The sequence below is a fragment of the Lissotriton vulgaris genome, chromosome 3_1 (assembly GCF_964263255.1).
Source record: "Lissotriton vulgaris chromosome 3_1, aLisVul1.2, whole genome shotgun sequence".
In the NCBI taxonomy this organism is placed as follows: domain Eukaryota; kingdom Metazoa; phylum Chordata; class Amphibia; order Caudata; family Salamandridae; genus Lissotriton; species Lissotriton vulgaris.
The window spans coordinates 1,051,833,350-1,051,854,313 of NC_141689.1; the positions used below are offsets into that span (position 1 = coordinate 1,051,833,350).

A 20,964-nucleotide genomic window follows, 5' to 3' on the forward strand; every position below is an offset into this window, starting at 1 on the left:
TACATTATACCTCAGCTACGCTTCGGTCCTTGCGTACTACATCTTGCCTGTGCCGCTCTGTGTTCCCCAGTCGACACAAGGGCAAACGCCGTTGCCCGGCGTGTGGTTGGTCGCCCACCGGGTCACGTTGCTGCACCCCCAGAACATCTAAAGTGCATGCGAAACATCTTTGTCTGCTGTTGAACACTAGATCGGTAGGAGGACATGCTCAGCACATCTACGATCTTCTTGTCAGGGATAATCCTCTTTGCCTGCTCCTGACCGAAACTTGGTTGGGAGAGGCGTCCAATCCGGACGTCTTTACTGCGATCCCTCCATCCTATAATATCGTCCGCCAAGACAGGGCGAAGGGCAGAGGGGGCGGAGTTGCGGTGGTGGTGAGGAAGAACATTTCCTGCTCGGTTCTTCCTGTCAACCCCATTGAGGGCTCTGAATCGCTGGGCTTTACGCTCAGACTGTCTCCAGTTCAAGCACTTAAGGGTCTGCTAGTCTACAGACCCCCTGGTCCAGTGGGTTCCTTCTGGGAGGATCTACAGACAGCCATCTCGGAGCTGGCGCTTTCTGCACAGCATTGTCTGCTGGCAGGCGATTTCAACTTTCATCTCGATGTCACGGACGATCCGAATGGGGCCAAACTGCTGGATATTACATCTCCGCTCGGCTTGACACCGTTTGTGTCAGGGCCCACACACGAGAGAGGGCATACCCTAGATCAAGTGTTCTCTTCTGTCCCAATTGTTGACATCGAAACACGGCCGGTGCTCTGGTCGGATCACAGTCTGATTGGGTTTTCCGTGTTGGAAAATGGGCGGTCTGACATCTGCGCCCCCACGGTGCCCAGAACGGCTTCGAGAGCGCTGCACAGAGTGACGCCAGATATGTTGGAGCAGGCGCTCATGGAACATCCCTGCCCCCTCTCGGGGGATCCGGAAAGAGACACTGAGGCCCTGCAGGCATGGCTGACTGAGAGGTTAGATGATCTTGCACCAAGGGTGACCCCCCAGTCTTCGGTGATACGGCAGTCGGCACCGTGGTTTACGGAGGCGCTGCGTCTGGCTCGCAGTCAATGCAAGGTTGCCGAGCGGGCCTGGCGCCTTCAATATGATGGGGAGGCCAAACTCGCCTATAGATCGGCAGTGAAGGCCTATCATCGTGACATTCTGGGTGCCAAGCGGGAATATCTTGCCAGGAGGATTGAGACGGCGGCGAACTCCTGTAAGGAGATCTTCACGATTGTGAAGGAGTTCACGGCCCCTTCCTCCTATTCCCCCCCGCCTGTCTCTTCGGATGCGTGGGCATGTGATCTTGCCACTTTTTTCACCGACAAGAATAAGGCTATTCAGGCCTCCTTCTCGGAGAGCGCTGTGGAGGGCTGCTGTGGCCCCGGGGCAGGACTTGGAACATCGTCCCTGCCTACGGCAGTACTGGCTGACTTTCCACCTGTCTCCAGTGATATGTCCCGGGCCCTGCTGGCCAGTCTCAAATCTGGTTCCCCGCTTGACCCCTGCCCTGCCAAATTTTTGGCCGGGATGGCGGCAGTGGTGAATCCCCTGGTCAACCCTATCCTCAATGCCTCCTTGAGAGAGGGGAGTGTCCCTCGCACCTGGAAAAGGGCGATGGTGATCCCCCTCCTGAAAAAGCCTGGTCTTGATGCCGAGGTCTTGGCCAATTATAGGCCAATTTCACTGCTCCCGGCCCTGGCTAAGATCACCGAGAAACATGTTCATGGTGTCTTGTCGAGCTTTTTAGAATCTAACAACTTGCTCCATCCGTCCCAATCCGGGTTCCGTCCGAACTTCAGCACGGAAACGGCGTTGGTGGAGGTCTCTGAGATCATCAGGGAGACCTTGGATGTGGGTGGCAGGGCCATGCTAGTCATGTTGGACCTGTCGGCGGCCTTCGACACCGTCCCTCATGAGGCGCTTCTCGCGAGGCTTCATGACATCGGCCTAAGGGGGACGGTGTTCAGATGGTTTTCATCTTTTCTGGAGGGCCGCCGCCAGACGGTCTGGGTTTCCCAGAGCGCCGCCGAGATGCCGCCATTGGGAGTAGGGGTTCCACAGGGATCTGTGTTGAGCCCGACATTGTTCAACATCTTTATGTCCCCCTTGGCGGCAGCGGTGGAGGCTTACGGAGCCCAGATCGTGTCCTACGCCAACGACACGCAACTCCTTTTCACATGTGCTAAAGACCAGCCATTTGATGGGGAGAGAATCCGGGATTGTCTGGATATGGTCTTTGGCTGGTTCCAGCGTAACAGTCTAAAGGCCAACTCCAGTAAGTCGGAGGTGTTATTCTTCGGCTGTGTCACCGATCCCGAGTGGCGGCAGTGGTGGCCGGCCGCCATGTCTCCTCCGGCACATTCTTCCTTGGTGGCCAAAAATCTTGGCGTTAAGCTTGACAACAAGCTTTCTCTCAGATCTCACGTTCTTGGCCTGGCTGGCACCTGTTTCGGCGTTCTGAAAATGCTCCGCAAGTTTCTTCCACTTCTTTCTGCGGAGCATAGACGGATTACGGTGCAGGCGCTTATCGGATCCAGGCTAGATTATGCCAATGCTCTTTTCCTGGGTCTTCCAGAGTACTTGGTCCAGCGTCTGCAGGTGACACAGAACTCGGCAGCGCGCGCAATCTTTGGTCTGCATAGACGCGCACGGGCATCTGGTCTTCTGCGGACGCTGCACTGGCCCCCGATCCGTAAGCGGATTATGTTCAAATCCTTGACGCTGGTGCATAAAGCTCTGTTTGGCTCAGGCGCAGGATATCTTCAGAAGAGATTGGCTTTCTATCGCCCTGCCCGTTCATTGCGTTCGGAATCCCTTTTCATGGCTGTGGTTCCACGCGTGAGGAAGGCCCGGATAGGGGGGCGCTCCTTCAGCCTCAAGGCCTCCCAGCTGTGGAACTCGCTTCCACTGGCACTTCGCAGCATTCCCAATCTGCTTCAATTTAGAAGGAATTTGAAGACTTGGCTTTTTAATCTTTCTGTTTAGGTGGATTTTCTTCTTTTGTTTTCTCTTGGGCTTTTGTTTTCCCTGTTATGTTGTTATACACTGTAGCTTTCATGTGGAAAGCGCCGGGACACTCTTTTAGAGTAGCCGAGCGCTATATAAACACATTTTAACATAACATAACATAACATAAGTGGAGGACAGGGTCAACAGTATGAGGTTGTCAGATCTATAGACCAAGCACCTAGACATTTCGTTGTCAACGCCCAGCTATTGCTACGTACTCAGGATTGTGTATCTGTTTCAGTATTGTTGGATTCAGGTGCCACTGGCAATTTTATGGATATTACTATGGCGGAGAAGCTGGGGGTTCCTTGGCAGTTGAAGGAGCGACCTGAGCCAGTAAGGGCTATCGATGGTACTGAGCTGACATCGGGGTGTATCACCCGTCGGACTGCACCTTTGGGTCTAGCATGTGAGAATGGGCATTCCGAGATGGTAGTTTTCGATTTAATCGATGCCCCTTCATTTGGATTAGTGTTGGGGGTACCATGGTTGCAGAAGCATAATCCCAGGATTGATTGGGTACAGAGATTGGTGACGTTGGATTCAGCGTATTGTTTGAAGCATTGTTACGCTGTAGCAGGGGCACAGATCGATCCCTTGGTTTGCGCCATGACGGATGTGGGATCTGTTCCTCCTCAGTACTTGGAGTTTAAGGACGTCTTTGATAAGACGAGTGCTCAGGAACTTCCCCCCAACAGGGCTTATGATTGTAAGATCGACCTGGTACCGGGGGTCTCCTTGCCCTGTAGCCGGGTGTATGCATTGTCAGAGCCAGAAGAGGAACACTTGTACATCGATGAGATGTTGAGACTTGGGTTCATTCGTCCATCTTCCTCCCCTGTGTCATCTGCTATTTTCTTCATTCCTAAGAAGGAAGGGACCCTCAGGGCATGTGTGGATTACAGGATTTTGAATGCGGCCACAGTTAAGAATAGGTACCCTCTTCCTCTCATCTCCGTGTTGTTAGATCAGCTCCGCAGGGCTACCGTATTTACAAAATTGGATTTGCGGGGAGCTTACCACCTAATAAGGATGAGACCCGGGGATGAGTGGAAGACGGCTTTCAGGACCAAGTACGGTCTATATGAGTATACTGTAATGCCGCTCGGCCTATGTAATGCGCCGGCGGCATTCCAGTTCTTCATTAATGAGGTGCTTGGTGAATATCTGGACCGCACAGTTATTGTCTATTTAGACGATATTCTTGTGTTTTCTGAAACAAGGGCAGAGCATACAGATCACGTACTTCAGGTATTGCAGACACTCCGGGAGCACCATCTTTATGCCAAACTAGAAAAATGCCAGTTTGACACCCCAGAGGTAGAGTTTCTTGGTTTCATTATTTCAGCAGAGGGGATACGAATGGATCCAGGGAAGATTCAGGCCATTGTGACCTGGCCTGTGCCTACCTCTGTGAAACAAATCCAGGTGCTCCTGGGTTTCGCCAACTTTTATCGGCGATTTATTACGCATTTTTCTGAGGTAGTGTCACCTATGACTCGTCTGTTGAGGAAGGGTGTTCCTTTTGAGTGGACCAGTGAGACTCAGAAAGCTTTTCGGTCTTTATTGGAGCACTTTACTTCAGCCCCTGTATTGGTGCACCCTGATCCTGCCCTGCCGTTCTTTGTAGAAACTGATGCATCCATGTGTGCTGTGGGTGGGGTGTTATCCCAGCGTGACGAATCCACCGGTCATATGCACCCAATCGCCTTTTTCTCAAAGACATTATTGCCCGCCGAACGGAATTATACAGTGGCCGAACGAGAATTGTTAGCTGTAAAATTGGCATTCGAGGAATGGCGACACTATTTGTGGGGTGCCAGACACGTTATCACCATCTATACAGACCACAAAAACCTTGAATTCTTCCGTTCCGCTAGGGCATTGACACCTCGTCAGATGCGGTGGGTGTTATTCTTCAATGAATACGATTTTGTCATCACCTACAGGCCAGCGGCCCAACAGGTTAAATCCGATGCCCTTTCTCGGATACATGGTAACCCCAAAGGAGAGGAATCTGTGACGGAGGACAGGGCCATGATAGAGAGTAAGCGGATAGAGGGGGCCATAGGTATGGATGATTTTCTTGGTTTGGTAAAAGAGCGATTGAAGCTTTTTGATCCAGCTCCCTTGTTATCTGTGCCTGAGGTAAGAGTGAAGGAAGGGTTGTTGTATCACGGGGATAGGATGGTAATCCCTCCTTCTTTAAGGGATGAGGTGTTGGAGTGGTGCCATTCATCTGCACTGGTGGCACATCCTGGGATGAAAAAGACAAGAGAACTGTGTGAGCGGTGGTTTTGGTGGGACACCATGATAAATGACATTCAGGGATATGTCAAATCGTGCCCTGTATGTGCTATCAACAAGCCATCGCACTGTAAGCCCGCAGGGCTTCTGTGCCCTTTGGAGGTACCGCCATCCCCGTGGCATACCATAAGTATGGATTTTGTAACTGAATTGCCATTGGCTTCTGGATATACGGCTATATTGGTGGTGGTGGATTTATTCACCAAAATGGCACATTTTATACCACTCCGCAAAATCCCTACAGCAAAAGAAATGTCGGTGGTCTTTATGTCTTCAGTAGTACGTTTACATGGGTTGCCAGAGGTGATTATATCAGATCGGGGTGCACAATTTGTGTCCCATTTTTGGTCCGAACTATGTCGGGTCCTGAAGACAGAGATACGTTTGTCCTCGGCATACCATCCTCAGTCTGATGGTCAGACTGAGCGAACAAATCAGACGATGGAACAGTACTTGAGATGCCTGATTACCTCCTTGTCATGTGATTGGGTGACGGCTCTGCCCATTGCTGAGTTCGCATATAACAACAGCTTACACTCTGCTTTGGGCATGACCCCCTTCTATTGTTCACTTGGATACCACCCTAGGGCGGTAGCCATTCAGCCCACGGGACGCATGCCAGCCATTGATGGGATTTGTAGGCAATTGAGTGACATCTGGGGCTTGGCCCGGGAGAGTCTGGTGGAGGCCAAGGTTGCTATGAAGGCACAAGCGGATAAACATCGGGCCCCAGCTCCCCCATATAAGGTGGGCGATTTGGTGTGGTTGGCCTCTCGCAACCTGAGGTTGCAAGGGTCCCGTAAATTGCAACCCAGGTACGTAGGTCCCTTCCCGATAGTCCAGGTCATTAACCCGGTTGCAATGAAGCTTGAGTTGTCACAGGACTATGGGGTACACCCTGTGTTTCATGCTTCATTGTTGAAACCTTACGTACCTTCCGCACAGGTGTTGCCCCCACCACCTCCATTGTCAATTGATGCTAAGGAGGAGTTTGAGGTACATGCCATCTGCGACTCTAAACGGATCAAGGGTCGTCTGTTTTACTTGATTGACTGGAAGGGATATAAACAGGAGGACAGGACTTGGGAGCCCGCTGGTGGGGTTCATGCCCCTCGACTGGTTCGATTGTTCCATAGACAGCATCCCTTGAAGCCCCGTCCCGTGGGGAGGGTCGTAGGGGGGGGGGGGGTACTGTTAGGAATCGGCAGTTAGTCCTATTTCTGTGACCATGGGCCACCATCACATGACCTGGGCTATGGTATATAATCGAGTCCTACCTCTTTCTCATTGCTCGATATTGCCATTGTTGTGGCCTTGGTATCCGGCTCCTTCGTTTCCTGTGCCTTGCTGAGGAGTTTCCAGTGCCCTTCTGCCCCTTTTTGTCTCCCACGGGCTCGTGGGGGATTTCTGTTCGTTTTTGTTCCTGTGTCCCTCCCCGTGGTGGTAGTGAGTAAGTTAGTTTCCCTTTCCTGGTTTTTGCCCTTCCCCTTTTTCCCGTTCCCTCCCTAGTGGTTGCCAGTATTGGTATATCTATTTTTGTGTGAACGGGGGCTCCCGTTTTCACCTTTGGTCTGGTGCCGGCAGCGCTGTGCCTAACGCGCTGTTTGTTTACATCCGGCAATTTTGCGCCTGTCAACATCGTTAGGCGCACGGAAGTGACGTTTTGGGTCATTCCGTTATTTTCTTCGATACTAATACTGGCGTGTTGGAAAGAGTCGCTAGTCTCTTTCTGATCCCTTGTCCTAGACTTCTTTTATAAGGGGTTTTTTTTATCGTGGCTGGTGTTAGCGGAATTTATTTCCAGCTTTCCTTATTTTTTCCCCTTTTACGGTGCTTAGCTTTGCACCTTCACTGAATTCAGGACACTGTGTTCTTCGTGCCCCTGACTGGGTTTAATCTCCTTGGAGTGCCATTATTCATTATTTTGGAGATACCAGTCCCTACACGAAGCCAAGCCTGCGCTTACCACTGGTAAGGAGGGGGGGGTGTATGTGTTGGTGTTTTGGTGGTACATGGTCATGGATATAGGGGCAATATATATTGAAGGATTGTTTTTTCCTTATTGACTCCAGGTGCAGAGGCGTGAAGGAGCGAGCCGTGTCCTGACGTTTTACAGGGTGGGAGACTTGGTGTCTCGTGTTATACCACCCTCTTTTCGGGTTCACTGGAATACCCACAGTATCCTCCATTTGTGGGCTTTCGGTGGACAAGGGAAGGGGACTGGTGCATGCTACGCTCCTGCAGTGCTCGGGCTGAGCAGGGTCCAACACTTCCACGAGCAACTGTAGACAATAATATTTTTTTCAAAGCTTGTATTTTCAGTAATATGACCAGTGATGGCCTTGAATGTGTCATATTCAGAGGTTGACAGTCGATGTTAGCACTCCATGCAACCTCTTTTATAAAAAAGAATCAGGCTTCAAACCATAAAACACCTGGTGTATTCGGTGTTTTAAGGATCTCAATATTTCCAGAAAAGATCTCTTGAGATCCTTAGCATGGAGTGCTAACATCGACTGTGCACCTCTGAATATGGCACATTTTTGTTTAGTATGTGCTTTCATCACACATCGCCATACCTTACTGTATTGGGTGTTGTGTTTAATATGAAAAGAGAGAGTTAGTTTGAGCAGTGAGGGCTCTTACTATTGTTGTGGGCACTAGGTCTGTGTTTTTAATGTAGAGGAACAATTCACCATATGAATTATGGTTTGGTGTACTTTGTTTCTTTCCTACAGCGGTGCCTCCTTTGTCCTGAGCTGTTGCCAGGTGGGGTGAGGTTTTCCTTCCATACTCTTGAGGTAAGGCTCAATGGTTTTCTTTAAGCCTACTTTGAGGGCTCATCTGATGGCTATTTTTAGCTACATAGATCATTAAAGACAATTACATCTGTTATCTAAGGCTCTAGTATGTACCTCTTGTATCTCTTATAGATTTTCCAAGAGGTCCGAGGAATGTTAACTGTGAGAAGACTGGTTCACAGTGTATCCTTTACGTTGTTTATTATTTGAGTTCATATCACTTTTTTCACTTTGCAGTAGCATTTAATATCTATGAGGTCCTGATGAAAGCACTAGGTGCAGTTTTACCTTGGAGTGCTGAAACATGTTGACCGATGTTTACTAGTGGACGGCTATCTATTTAAACTGTTCCATTGCACTGTTTTTAACCTTTGTTCGTATCAGACATGAATAAAGTTTGAGTCTGATTACGCTTCAATTTTAGAATTCACACCACATTTCTGCACAGCACTTTTCTGTCCCATACACTCGACAGATGAAACCTGCTCACATCTGTATCTATAACTTTGAAAACATCCTTGGGCTCCTCCATCACTAGGGTGGAGTGTTAGCCCTGTCAAAGGAGACCCAGATGATGAAGCATGTCACCTGGATTGGTGAGTGATGGGAATCCATACAAATTTTGTGTGTTTTCATAGAGTCTTGGTCAGTTCAGATATTCTTTGTTCTTTTGCATTTAGACCTCGGGATATATATTGTGTTTTGACTAGTTGATAACGGGGCTGCATATCCCGCTGTGTCTATAAACCGTGGCCTTTGCCCAAAATATAGTGTATCTTGTCTTAAAATATCTCCCCAGTGGCTGACACACACAGTGGGCAGATAGTGCAGGTGTTGGCCAATGGCAGACACGCATACTTCAAAGGTTAATAAAAGGTTGAAAAGTCAAAAAAGCTTAGCTCCAGATCAGCATTGAAGAGCATGGAAAAAGAGGAACTGACATCAGAAGGCAGGTGAGACACTTATATGTGGCTATGAGTTGTCATATAAAAAGGCTTGAAGGAGTCACAACAGAAGTTGATGTCACCACCTGTCGGGATGCAGTGGTTATTGCAAGAGTTTCCAAATAAAGGATGGCATCTGGGTAGTTCAACAAGAGAAGTAATCTTTGGTAAGAAGTATAAATTAGAATTTACATTTTGGATGGTCACCACAGGTGCCAGTAGTGTGCAGACTATTTTTTGGGGACCGCATAACAACACCTAAAGTGGCATTCCTGGTATTGATACCACAAACTTAGAAAGGGAATCCAAAGCTGTTCCATGTCTTTCATTGGGTTATTGATCAGTGCTAGGAAATCATTCAACAAGGTTAGCGAATAGTGTAATACACATTTTTTAAGAACATCCCCCTCCATTAAGGCCTGTGGATTATGGTGCGCTCACCCTAGTCCCTTACATGGTCTTTAATTTTTCAGGAAACTGGAACTGTGCTCCAAGTCCTGTAATGATGACTGCAACAAGAAATTGTCTCTAGGAACCAGTTAATCAGAACATTTGGGTCCTTAATTCAAAGCTGAATTTGTAGACCCAAAATGGACAACAGGGAAAAAAGTTTCCACATCAAATCATTTATTTGTTTTAAAATGTTTGGTCCATGACTGTGATCAAATCCATTTAAAAACAGTTCACAGACTTCTGTTCCTAGTATCTCTAACTTTTTAACCCCCCGAACAAGCCCACCAAAATCATTTTTGTAAGACTAATTTCTCGATAACTATTGAACGGATTTACACCAAATAAAGCTGGCACTTCCTAAAGTTTTATTGATAAGCCAAGTCTGTTGTAATTCCCTCCAGCCCTTTCTTGCCTATAGAGGAGAGCAAATAATCCTATCGCAGTTAAAATGGGAAAAGTCACTTTTTTACCCCATTCCCTTTTCTTGCTTCCATAATAGATCTGCACTCTGCACATAAATTGCCATTCCAAACGCAAATTGCATGCACTTTTTCTGAAGGTTACAGGCAGCTTTGCACAACAGCGTGAGAGTTCCAAAGAAAACGAAAAAAGGCCATTAAACGGGAACTTTTAAAACAATCACCAGTGTATAATATACATGCATATAACTTACCTCCAAGATCTGACAATCTGAATGAAACTAAATCTCAACAACTGGCTTTCATAGAATAATGGCTCTACTGGATTGCACAGTAGTTATAAACAAAAATGTCCTGTTAGATATACATTTATAAGCTATAATAATTTGGAAAGGGCATATACAAAGTGATAGTGCTTGAAGCAAATGTGAATCTCAAGTGGACTCTTTAGCTCTGGTGACAATGACATATTGAAGAAATAAAATTAAAACTAGGTGATGAGCTAAAGACCCTGTCAAAAATGACTATGAGCGTTTGATGGGTGCTTGACATATTCATATTGAATGGAGGAGTTTCAAATATCTTTAGGTATCTTTAGGTTTCAAACAACGGTGTGATGGCCCGACTACTGAGGTATGCTCTTGAATGGATTTGGTTCTTGATTTAGATATTCCCCCAGCTAATTTAGCAATATTGAAAATGACCTAGTCATTCTGGCAACCTAGTTTAATTATGTAATGATCCATTTTAGTGAGAGTATTACCCTTAAAAATAATACTACGAATAGTCCCAGTAAACCAATATGGTTTCATCCGCAACTGTACTGTTATTTGACAAATACTGCAAGTGGACATGGTCAAGTGTAGTTAATGTACAACTAATGAGAAAATTAAGTGGTTCTGGTCTTCCTTACTGATAAAAGAATACAGGATTCTTTCTATTCAAGGGCAAATAAAAAATTAGTCACTTGCCTGTGTACTGTGTACTGTGTACTGTATACGGTGCTCTTTTTTGGGTGCCAATCTGACCCGAGTTGGCAGGAATGGTGGCCACATGACATGTTTCCACAGGTATCCTCCTCCACCGTGGCGAAAAATCTGGGGGTCAAAATTGATAACGGCCTGACGATGAAAGCCCAAGTTCTTGGCCTTGTGGGCGTTTGCTTTGGCCTGCTTAGGATGCTTCGGAGGTTTCTCCCTCTGCTCTCAATTGACCATCGCAAAATTACCGTCCATGCCCTCATTGGCTCGAGGCTGGACTACTCCAATGTTCTCTACCTGGTTTTGCCCGACTACCTGCTGCAGCGTCTTCAGGTAGTCCAGAACTCGGCGGCCCGCGCCATTTATGGTCTTCCCCACCGTGCCAGTGCCTCTGACCTTTTATCCACCTTGCACTGGCTCCCTGTCAGAAAGCGCATTGCCTTTAAGACCCTTACTTTGGCCCACAAGGCGCTCTATTCTACGGGAGCAACCTACATTCGGAAAAGGCTAGCCTTTTACAAACCTACTAGGGCCCTGAGATCAGAATCTCTCTCTCTTGCGGTGGTGCCAGCGGTGAAGAAAGCCCGGACTGGTGGACGTTCCTTCAAACGGCTTGCTCCTCAGCTCTGGAACACTCTTCCCTTATCACTCCGCAGCACTGCCAATTTGCTTGCTTTTAGAAAGGGACTTAAAACCTGGTTGTTCTGTCTTTAGTTTTCTGTTTTCTTTTTTTGCCGGTCCTTTTTCCTGTTGTGTTATGTGTTAGCTGCTGACCTGTTGGTCTGAAAGCGCCGGGACACTCCTTTGGAGTAGCTGAGCGCTATACAAAACCCCCCTATAACATAACATAACATAACTATGGTTCTTCAGTATGTGTATCATTCTTAGAGGCACATGCTTGAATCATCCTCGTTGTCAAGGTAGGAGCTTCATAATAACTTTTTAAGCAAGCAGCAAAATGCCAGATTGAGCTTTAAAAGCTTAAAAGTAGCATTTGGTTAACCTAGTTGCATCATTAAAAAGGAACTAAACGTCAGCCAATCAGGACAGAGGAGAACTATCATCACCATTCCCCTCAGGGGCCGCCATACTTTAGATTTCTTAGCACAAGAGTGAGTTTAGATCGTGACTGAGGTGAGCCCACATCAAAGAGGAGAGTTGGTTCCACGTGAATCTATGAGAGATACCAATAATGGAGAACCACGGTTTATAGGTAAGTAACTTGTATTTTCTCCATAGATTTACATGCTTGAATCAGAATAGAAAGCAGTAAATAAACGTATGCAAAGAGAGGTGGTAAAAACATAAGTATTTCTATAAACCAGTGGTGATACAGGATGGAGGTTAGAGGGCAAAATACACACATATTCGGCTCACCTTAATGAAAAAGATGGCAGACAACTGCTTGGCCCACTGCAGCACCATTGTTTACTGAGGTCAATAGAATAATATTGATTAAACTTATACCATTTCTTCCATGTTGCAGCCATACAGATATGAAACAGTGGTATACCCACAAATAGGGCAGTGGAAGTTGCCCTAACTGTTGTGGAACATGCTTTCATATTTCCTTGTAAAAGGAGTCCTGCTTTTTTGGTAACAGAAGAATATAGTTGCGGATACCGAGTGTGCCACACTGTTTAGAAATAAAATGTCTCTTTATGAGACTGCTGTATACTATTAAAAGCGGATCACCCTTCAGAAAACGACATGTTCTTTCAATGTGGTATCTGAGGCAGCGTATTACATCAAGCATATGCAAAAGTTCTCCCGCTGCTGTAGGATTCTTGAAAAAAAAATCTTCAGCACAACTGATTTGTTAAGGTGAAAGTCTGAGGGGACTTTAGAAATGAAGTGCAGATTTGTTGTTAGGATAACTTTACTGTCTAAAAATTGCAAGTATGACTTCCTGATGATAAAGGCTTGAATCTCTCTCAAATGTCTAGCAGACATCAAAGCCAATAACGAGGCTGTTTTCTAGGACACGTATTTCATTTCTGACTTGCGAATAGGCTCAAAAGGAGATTTAGTTGTGAGAAGACCATATTAAGTGGATATATAATCCATTGAGTTGGGTAACAATAAACATCTGCTATTTAGTGCCAAGATAGCCTTCTGGGTGAATGTGCACGTTACAAATACACGTTATGTTTAACTTATGTTATATGGAATTGGAAGTAATCTAATAGGTGGATAGGCTCTGAAGAGAGCTGAAATCCTTAATAATTCAGTGCGACCAAAGGGATAATAGGTTGGCTGACTTTCTAAATTGTAAGATTGCTGCCAAATGGACTTTGATTGGAGAGTCGGAAAGACCAGAAAATGTTAAATAAAATAAATAGAGATGAGTCTGTTCCAGCAGGGAAGCAATAAGATGGATACTTGAGTTAGAACACCACAGAAAAAAAACTATCTATTTGGCTATGCATCTCCTATTTGTGGAGGCTGAACTGGCTTTGTATCTCTCTGCAATCTTATGTAATGTTCATTGTGCCCAGGAACCAAGATGGTAAATTGAATAATTTGATGTTTAGATAGAGAACCTGGCTCTTGTGCAGAGTTAAGAGATTTGTTAATGGCACGAGGGGAATGTGGTAGGCCTATGAAAGGCTCAGTGTACCAGTATTGTCTTGGCCACGTTGGCTCTGTTAGAATGAGAAGGCATGGTTCTCATTTGTCTTGCTTATGGCCCTCTGTATCATTGAGAGCAGGAAAGGGTGTAAATGAAGAATCCTAACCACGTAGGCTGAAAGTCACTTCCCTATACCCCCTGCAGAGGGAACATTCTAGCGTGGAATCAGCATTTGTGGCTATGGCTGTTTGCAAACAAATCCAGATTTGGCATTCTCCATCGTTGGAAGATATTTCCCATTTAGTGTGAGTTTAGTTTCTATTTGTGACACTTCTTTGGTGTTCGGCTCAGAGTGTCAGCCCATTGGTTGCTGGCACCTGAAACATGTTCTGCTCTTGGAGTAACTGGGTGATTGATTGTCCATTTCCAGGACTTCTGTTCCTCCCAGGAAATTAGATGGGATTTCGCTCCTCCTGGTTTGTTTATGTAGTACAAAGACATTGTGCTGTCCAATCTACCGGTACCAGTGCTGAGGATCTTGTGATTCTCGGGAGAAAGCCTTGAAGGCCAAATGCAACTGATAGTAATTCAAAAAGGTTGATATGCATAAGGGATTCCTGAGGTGACCACTGGCCATGGACCTCTAGATTCTGAAGGATAGTCCCTCAGCCTTCTAGGGATGCATTGCTTGTCATCACGAACCTGGGAAAAGGGTGGTGTAATGTCAGTCCCATCAACAAATTGTGTTCCTAATTTCACCATAACATTGGTTCTTTACGATTTCGACAACGTCACCGAATGAGCCCTGGTCTTGTGCCCATTGATTGTCTAGTTCCTCTTGGAACCGTTTCATAAGTAAATAGCAATTTGGAATCAAGGGGAAAGTAGCTTGTGTGCAAGAGCTGAAATCTCTGTGACTCATTAGTGGGAAAAACCTTGCTTTGTGCTGTGTCTAAAATTGCCTCACAAAGTCCTATTTTCTTTCTTGTTTTTAAGAAAAAAAGATGTCCTTCTGGAGTGTTACACCTAGGGTAGTGATTACTTCCAGGCAAGCCCTTGTGTTTAGTTCCTGGTGACTCAAGAGGATGAACCTTTGACTAACTAATCATCTAGGTAAGGGACATCTGGTGTCTCATTCTTCTCAGATCCGCTGCTACTGAGGCCATGCATTTGGTCAAAATGCGTGAGGCTCATCTGAGATCAAAGGCTAGGACTCGGATCTAATAATGGCGACAGCAACTTCAAATCTTAAGTATTTTCTGTGTGCAGTTAGCACTGGAATGTGAAAATACGCCTCTTGGAAGTCCAGGGATTATAAGTAATCTCCCTGCTTTAGCAATTGAAGAATTTCTCGGAGTGCAACCATGCAAAATTAATGTTTCTTTAAAAATGTGTTTAGCTCCGAGAGGTTAAGTTTTTTTTGTGAGGAGAAAATTCGAAGAGAAATATGTGTTCCATTAGGAGTAGGACACATTCTATTGTCTCTTTTCGAAGCAACAATTCCGATCCCCAATTGAAATAAACAACGTTTTTAGAAGTACCTCTTTTGGGCGAGATTTGTACTAGACATGTGGATGAATTTGGTATGCCAATTGTGCACCAATTTTAGGACCAACTTACTGCTGCAATATATTTCCAATATTTGCAGTAGTTGAAAATTCATCCACCTATGGAATTGAGGAAATGTGTCTGGTGCTAGGGTAACGTCACTGGCATCTGGAAGATTCCTGGGATCTTTCTTCTGTCATAGACTTTCTGTGGGGTGCCTGACTAGAGTAGGCAGATGGAGGAGGGAGTATTTATTGTTGAGGATGGGATTGTTGATTGCAACCATGCTGGGCCGGTTGGTAAGGTTGATGGCAGTAAAACTGGTAACTGCCTCAGTAAGGAAATTAGCCCCTTCCTCTAGCCCTATGAAAGGGCAAAGAACTCTGTTGGAAATCTCCTAGAGATCTTGCGATATCAGTATCCGATATTGATTGTTAAGCATCATAAATGCGCTTTATAAACAAAGCATCTTCATTATTAGGTTTGTTAAGAATCTGTATATGCATACTTCAGGGTGAAAATATGTTGCTTTGAGCCAACCTTATCTCCCAAGGATGGCCGCCCCTGCAAGCTGACAGAACCTTGTAAAGACTATGGCCATTGGTGAGTCAATAATTTCGGATGATGTTTGCTTTCCTTTCTGAAAAATAGACTTAGTAATGTAAATGTAATGTAAATGTAGAGTATTTATATAGCGCACTTCTACCCGGAGGCCTCGTAGCGCTGTATTCATACCGCTGGCTTTCCTCTGAAATGTCAACTCCTGGGCACCCCCAAGGTGAAGCCAGGCATCCACAGCGCTGCTGGGGCCGTTGTGGAGATTAAGCAAGCTATTGCCCAGAGTCACAGAGTGGGACCCATGATTAGACTAGGCACCAAGGCGAGAATTATAAGGTCCGGGGTGATTGAGTCCAAGAGCAGCCGAGGAGGGGATTGAACCCTGGTCCCGGGCCAGACCTCTGCATCAGGGTCTGCCGCTCTAACCATTGAGCCACGCTTCTCCACCTTAGTAATAGACGTAATCTAATTCCTCTTATCTTCTGGGAGGAATTTAAGAATTGAATTTAAGTCAGACCACATCTGTCTGGGGAGAGGCGGTAAGGGGGGGGCAACAAGGGTATTTACTGTTGCTGGATTTTTCATTCTTTTTTAAACCTTCTGTCCAGATATAATCAATAATTGGAATAAAGGTGGTTATTTAAAGTTATTCAAGAGACATTCTGATGGTTTTATAGGTAGAGGTATATTAAACATCTTCCATGCTCTCAAGAAATGCACAAAATCCTCTGATATCATTAGATGGAGAATTTGCTGATGTTGCAGCAGGCAGAGCATATATGTGCCAGTAGAGTGCCACATACTCCTCCTATTCAGAACCCACATCCTGTGGAGGGTCGTCAGGAAGCTCAACCTCCTCCTGGTCTTCATCAAAACACATATTCGTGTGTATGGGGGAACAATGGGCCTTGAAGGAAGAGGAACAGATTTAGGTGACATTCTAGGGCTGCCTAGAAACAAATGATGTTTGGTTCTCGAGGTGTTGATGGATGAGTATGAGGCTGAGCCCTTGTTGATGTTGGCTGAGTGAAGTGCAAGTCCTTTACTAATGCTCAGGGTCCTTGCGTCATGGACTCCTCTTAATAATGCTTTACAAAGGGCTCATTTTCATTTTCATATTGATCTTGGGAGGACCCCACCTCCTTTGGTTTAGAGTTCCTGGCAGAGAAGGAGCATGGGCAAGGAAAGTATTCTCCTTCTTATTATTGTTTTTCATCATCGTCCTTCTGATATTTAACATTCAGTTGAGTAGAAATGTAAGCAGACCCAAAGGGACCCTCATTGTGTGAAAATTCTGTCTCCAGTAAGTGCCTTGGTGGGAATGGTGAGACTTTACTGGGTGATGTGCACTCTGGTAAAACAGGCGCCGGAATACCTTATTAGGATAGCCTTGGATGGTTACATCAACTGTGGTTTTATTGACCAATATGTTTTATGTGATGATTCGACTACCAGCAACAGAGTTGGTGTTGCCAATGTCGATGTAGTGGGCTTAATGATAGCCGTCGGTACACTGTCTTTGGTGCGACTTGTCGATGATTTTTTTTATCAACTGTGTCGTCAACGAAGGAACTGTTGACTGTCATTAAGATTTAGACTTGGATAAGACATGAGATTGAACCTTGACATGGTGAGGAAGGCTCAGATTGTGGTCTTATTAGTCCTGAAGAAACCTCCTTTTTCTTTGGACGTTCCAGAATGTCTGAGGCAAAACTACAAGGTCTACGTGGTGTTAGCTCTGTGTCCTTATGTTTTTTCCTTGTCGGATCGCCAGAACACTCTTCCTTGAGAGATATGTTTAGAAGAATATTCAACAGAATGGTCACTCTTGAGGAAGTTTTTGGAGTTTTTTGCCATACCCCCCTCTTCTTCTGATGATGGTGTCTCGCTAGACTTGATCTTTGGTAGCAATAATCTACATTCTCGGTTCTTCAGCGTCTTAGCAAAGAAGGAACGATCTTGCATTCCTTGGTCTTCTGCCTGGGATGAAGACAATAAATACACTCCCGGTGGTCTTCAGGGTGCAATTTTCATTTCGCACAGAAGACGCAAATTAGGAGAATATGTCATACTTTCTTTAAGGAATAATCACCACGGAGTGAGACAGGTTGATGTTTGTAGAAGTAGGGGGTCAAATTGGGTTTCAAACTGAAGAAAAAACTATCTGTGGAAAAAACTGAGCAAAGGTCAGGGAAACTCCTTCCACACAACATGTGGTAAGAAATCGGAGGTATGGTGGCCCCTGAGGGGAGTGGCACTGTTTGTCCTGTGTCCTAATTGACGGAAGGTTGGTTCTTTTTAAATGCTATGAATAGATTAACAAAGTGATGACTTGAAGCTTTTAAAGCTCAATCTTGACTTTTACTGCTTACCTAAAAAGTTACTGTGAGACTCCTACCTTGAGAACGGAGATGATTCAAACGTGTTAATCTATTAAAGATCCAAAACGGGAGAATCGGTGGTCTCTTCTAACGCTGGCAACACTGATCGAAGTGGCAAAGAATAGAGCACTATAGAGGAAATCCCTATATGAGTAAGATACACCTGTAAAGCAAAAATGCTAGCAAAGTGCAACATTATGTTACCAAAACTAGGGAATCACAAACCCATATCCAGCAGGCAATTATGATTTTCTTATCAATGTATCCTACCCTGTGGAAGTGGAGGATACAATTAATAGACTATTGAGATGTGCAACTCCCTGGAGGATTTCATCTATGGAACTCATGGTACTCATGCTAAAATTGCATAATATCACCAGTCCACATTGCATGGTCCTTTGAGCCTTCAGCTTTCGGCCATGAATTTTCCAAATTTGCTCTATCACTAATTTTGATTTTACTGAAAAGGCAAAAACAATACTCTAGGCTTGTAATGAATATACCAGCAGCCCAGTTTAAAGCTAGAGTGAAATGTTTGTACTAGACCACGTTAATTAATGGCCTATCACAAAAAAAGCCTTAAACGGGTCTCTGGTACAGCCCTTTTTGAAAAACAGCTAAATTAGGTCTCATAGGCCCAGTACATATACGGCAATGTTTACCCTTCGAGAAAATCACTAAAGCAGATGTCAAAGCTCAACTACAGCAACGCTTAGAAGATCGTGCCTTCTCTGAGCATTTCACGCTCATAGGGACACAGACACTGTATTGATAAATACAAGAGGCAAGCTACCATGGCTGAGAAAGGAGTGAGACCCACAGTTCTGATTTCATGCATCTCTAGTGTTTAACATTGTGTTCTAAGACATTTTAATTAATTGTCTAATCAGGAACTTGCATACACGCACTAGAAATCATCATGCTTCTCCAGCAGGTACCCATGAGATTGGTTGAGTGACTGTGGAGTAACATAGGGATCAGCTTTTTATTTCTGAATAAATATATCCTTTTTCTTCAGCCAAGGCAATCGGGGAGTGTGGTCTCTACCAATGGATGCAGTACAATAGACATTGCTTTAATGGTGATAAGACAGACGTCGTTCTCGTTGCCTGCACAACTGCACATTTCTTTCAAATTGTGGAATTGCAGCATGGCTATTTTCCTTGAGAAAATCAGTTATAACACCTCTGTGGCTTTGCAAAGCAGAATCTAATTCAAAGCTCAGGAATACACAGTGACAAGTAGCAGACGGCCATCTTCATTCCCTCTTGGAAATGTGCACTCTTCTAGAACAGGGGCAATTAGACACTTCAGGAGCAGTTTGTAGTTTTCTCGTGTGCAGCACGGCAACATATTTTAATGATTAAGTCAAGGCATTCAAAACTTCAAACGATTTAAAACCGATTCAAAGCTGAGACATTAAGGTTTTTTGGTCGCTGAGATTAAAGAGCAAGGATCTTCAAATTCAGGCCAGCAAACTGAGCTTGATATGAAAAACGGGACAAAGTTGTTCTGCTGCCCATTTATTTGTGGTAAGTGATTTCGAAGCTCCATTTAAACATATCTGCACTTGCATTGATCAAAAGTAGTAAATGGCAAAATCTGATTTGAGTGCAGTGAAGACATAATCTTAAAGCACATAGCTCAAATTATTAACTACTCTTCAAAAAGCCTTGAGTGATCACCCAGTCCTTAATGTTGTTAGTACACGCCTGAAAAAAAATACTTTCTGTTTAGAGCACACATTTTCAGGCCATTCTGCTCTTTAATGGGTGGATTTTACACTTTTGTGGGCAGGCACAGACTAGCTTCAGTTGTAGATTTATGTGACTACTGATTTCTGCATTACTTTATTTATCTGGGTTAACTACTGTTTCCATTTTTGCAGTTGAGTTTTTAAGGCACCATTTTGATCTCTAAAAAAAATGCAAATAATGACAATCATTGATTTTTTTTAAATCTAAGAAAAAAGTAAACGTTCAGAAAAAAAAGACATCAAACTTGAATTATTTGTACCTTTTTCTCCAAGTGGTCTTTAACTTTGTAATACAGCTGTTCATAATGAGACTTCTCTCTTGAGGCTACATTAAGCCTCTGCTTGAGTGAATCAACTGATGTTTTCTTGATCAAGCCCTCTTCGGTCAAAGCCTTTACCTAACGGAAAATAGAAACTTGGTTAAACAGTCAGTCAAATAATAAATTACTATTTGGCATGTAAAAAGAATTTTTAGGCAGAGGTTGTTTGAATTTAAGTTCGTTGACAGCATTTCATTTGTTTTCCTTTAAAAATCAGGACAGTTGACCAAAACAGCTACAAGGTGGCTGCTTTAATTAGAGGTACATCCAAGAGCTGAGAATCTCCCTCTTCCAGACCCAAATCTAGGCTCTAAAGTGACAATCACAAGCAGATAGTCTTTATAATCATGGCGATAGGCTCTACTGTGTGGACGTCTCCACTCCAATGCAGACGGTTTTTATGATCACTGCGATAGATCCTTCTGTGTGGACAGCTCCTCTTCAACATATGTTTTCCTTCACAAGATGGCAGAATCAATTGAGGCAGCCCCACCTTAATAGGTTAGCTACTGACCCTGGGATGATCCAAATCAGGAATCATATTAATTAGTTTGTGGTCTCAGTGGTATTCTGGACTCCTGAAAATTTTGCAGCAGAGGATCACTTTTGCTGTGTTTAAACAAATATGGAGCACCACCAGTTTAGAAGGGCCTAATGTGGGTCTAAGAAATATCACAAAAACTTATGAAAACCAACATCTGCTTTTTAAAATGTATAGAATCGCATTCCATGCTCAACTCAAAGTTTGAAAAGTTGAGTAAAGTGGTGAAAAATATGGAAGGGGAGGTAGGGAATTGGAAATTTGAAATTAGAGTGAATGAAGGAGGGCGAAATGCATTTCCTGGATTCAGGAAGATATCTAGGGACATCACTTCTAATGGGCGAAAGGACACAGTTATGTAGGGCAGGGAAAG

At 44.6% G+C, this 20,964-nt stretch overlaps 1 protein-coding gene across 1 annotated transcript in view; it reads right to left on the reverse strand.

Annotated features, from left to right (window-relative positions):
• Positions 1-20,964, reverse strand: part of CNTLN (centlein) — a 1,560,264-nt gene that overhangs the window by 326,109 nt on the left and 1,213,191 nt on the right. Inside the window, exon 23 of the mRNA XM_086961469.1 lies at positions 19,991-20,128. Coding sequence (XP_086817595.1) covers positions 19,991-20,128 — 138 coding nt within the window. The remainder of the gene's footprint in view (positions 1-19,990; positions 20,129-20,964) is intronic.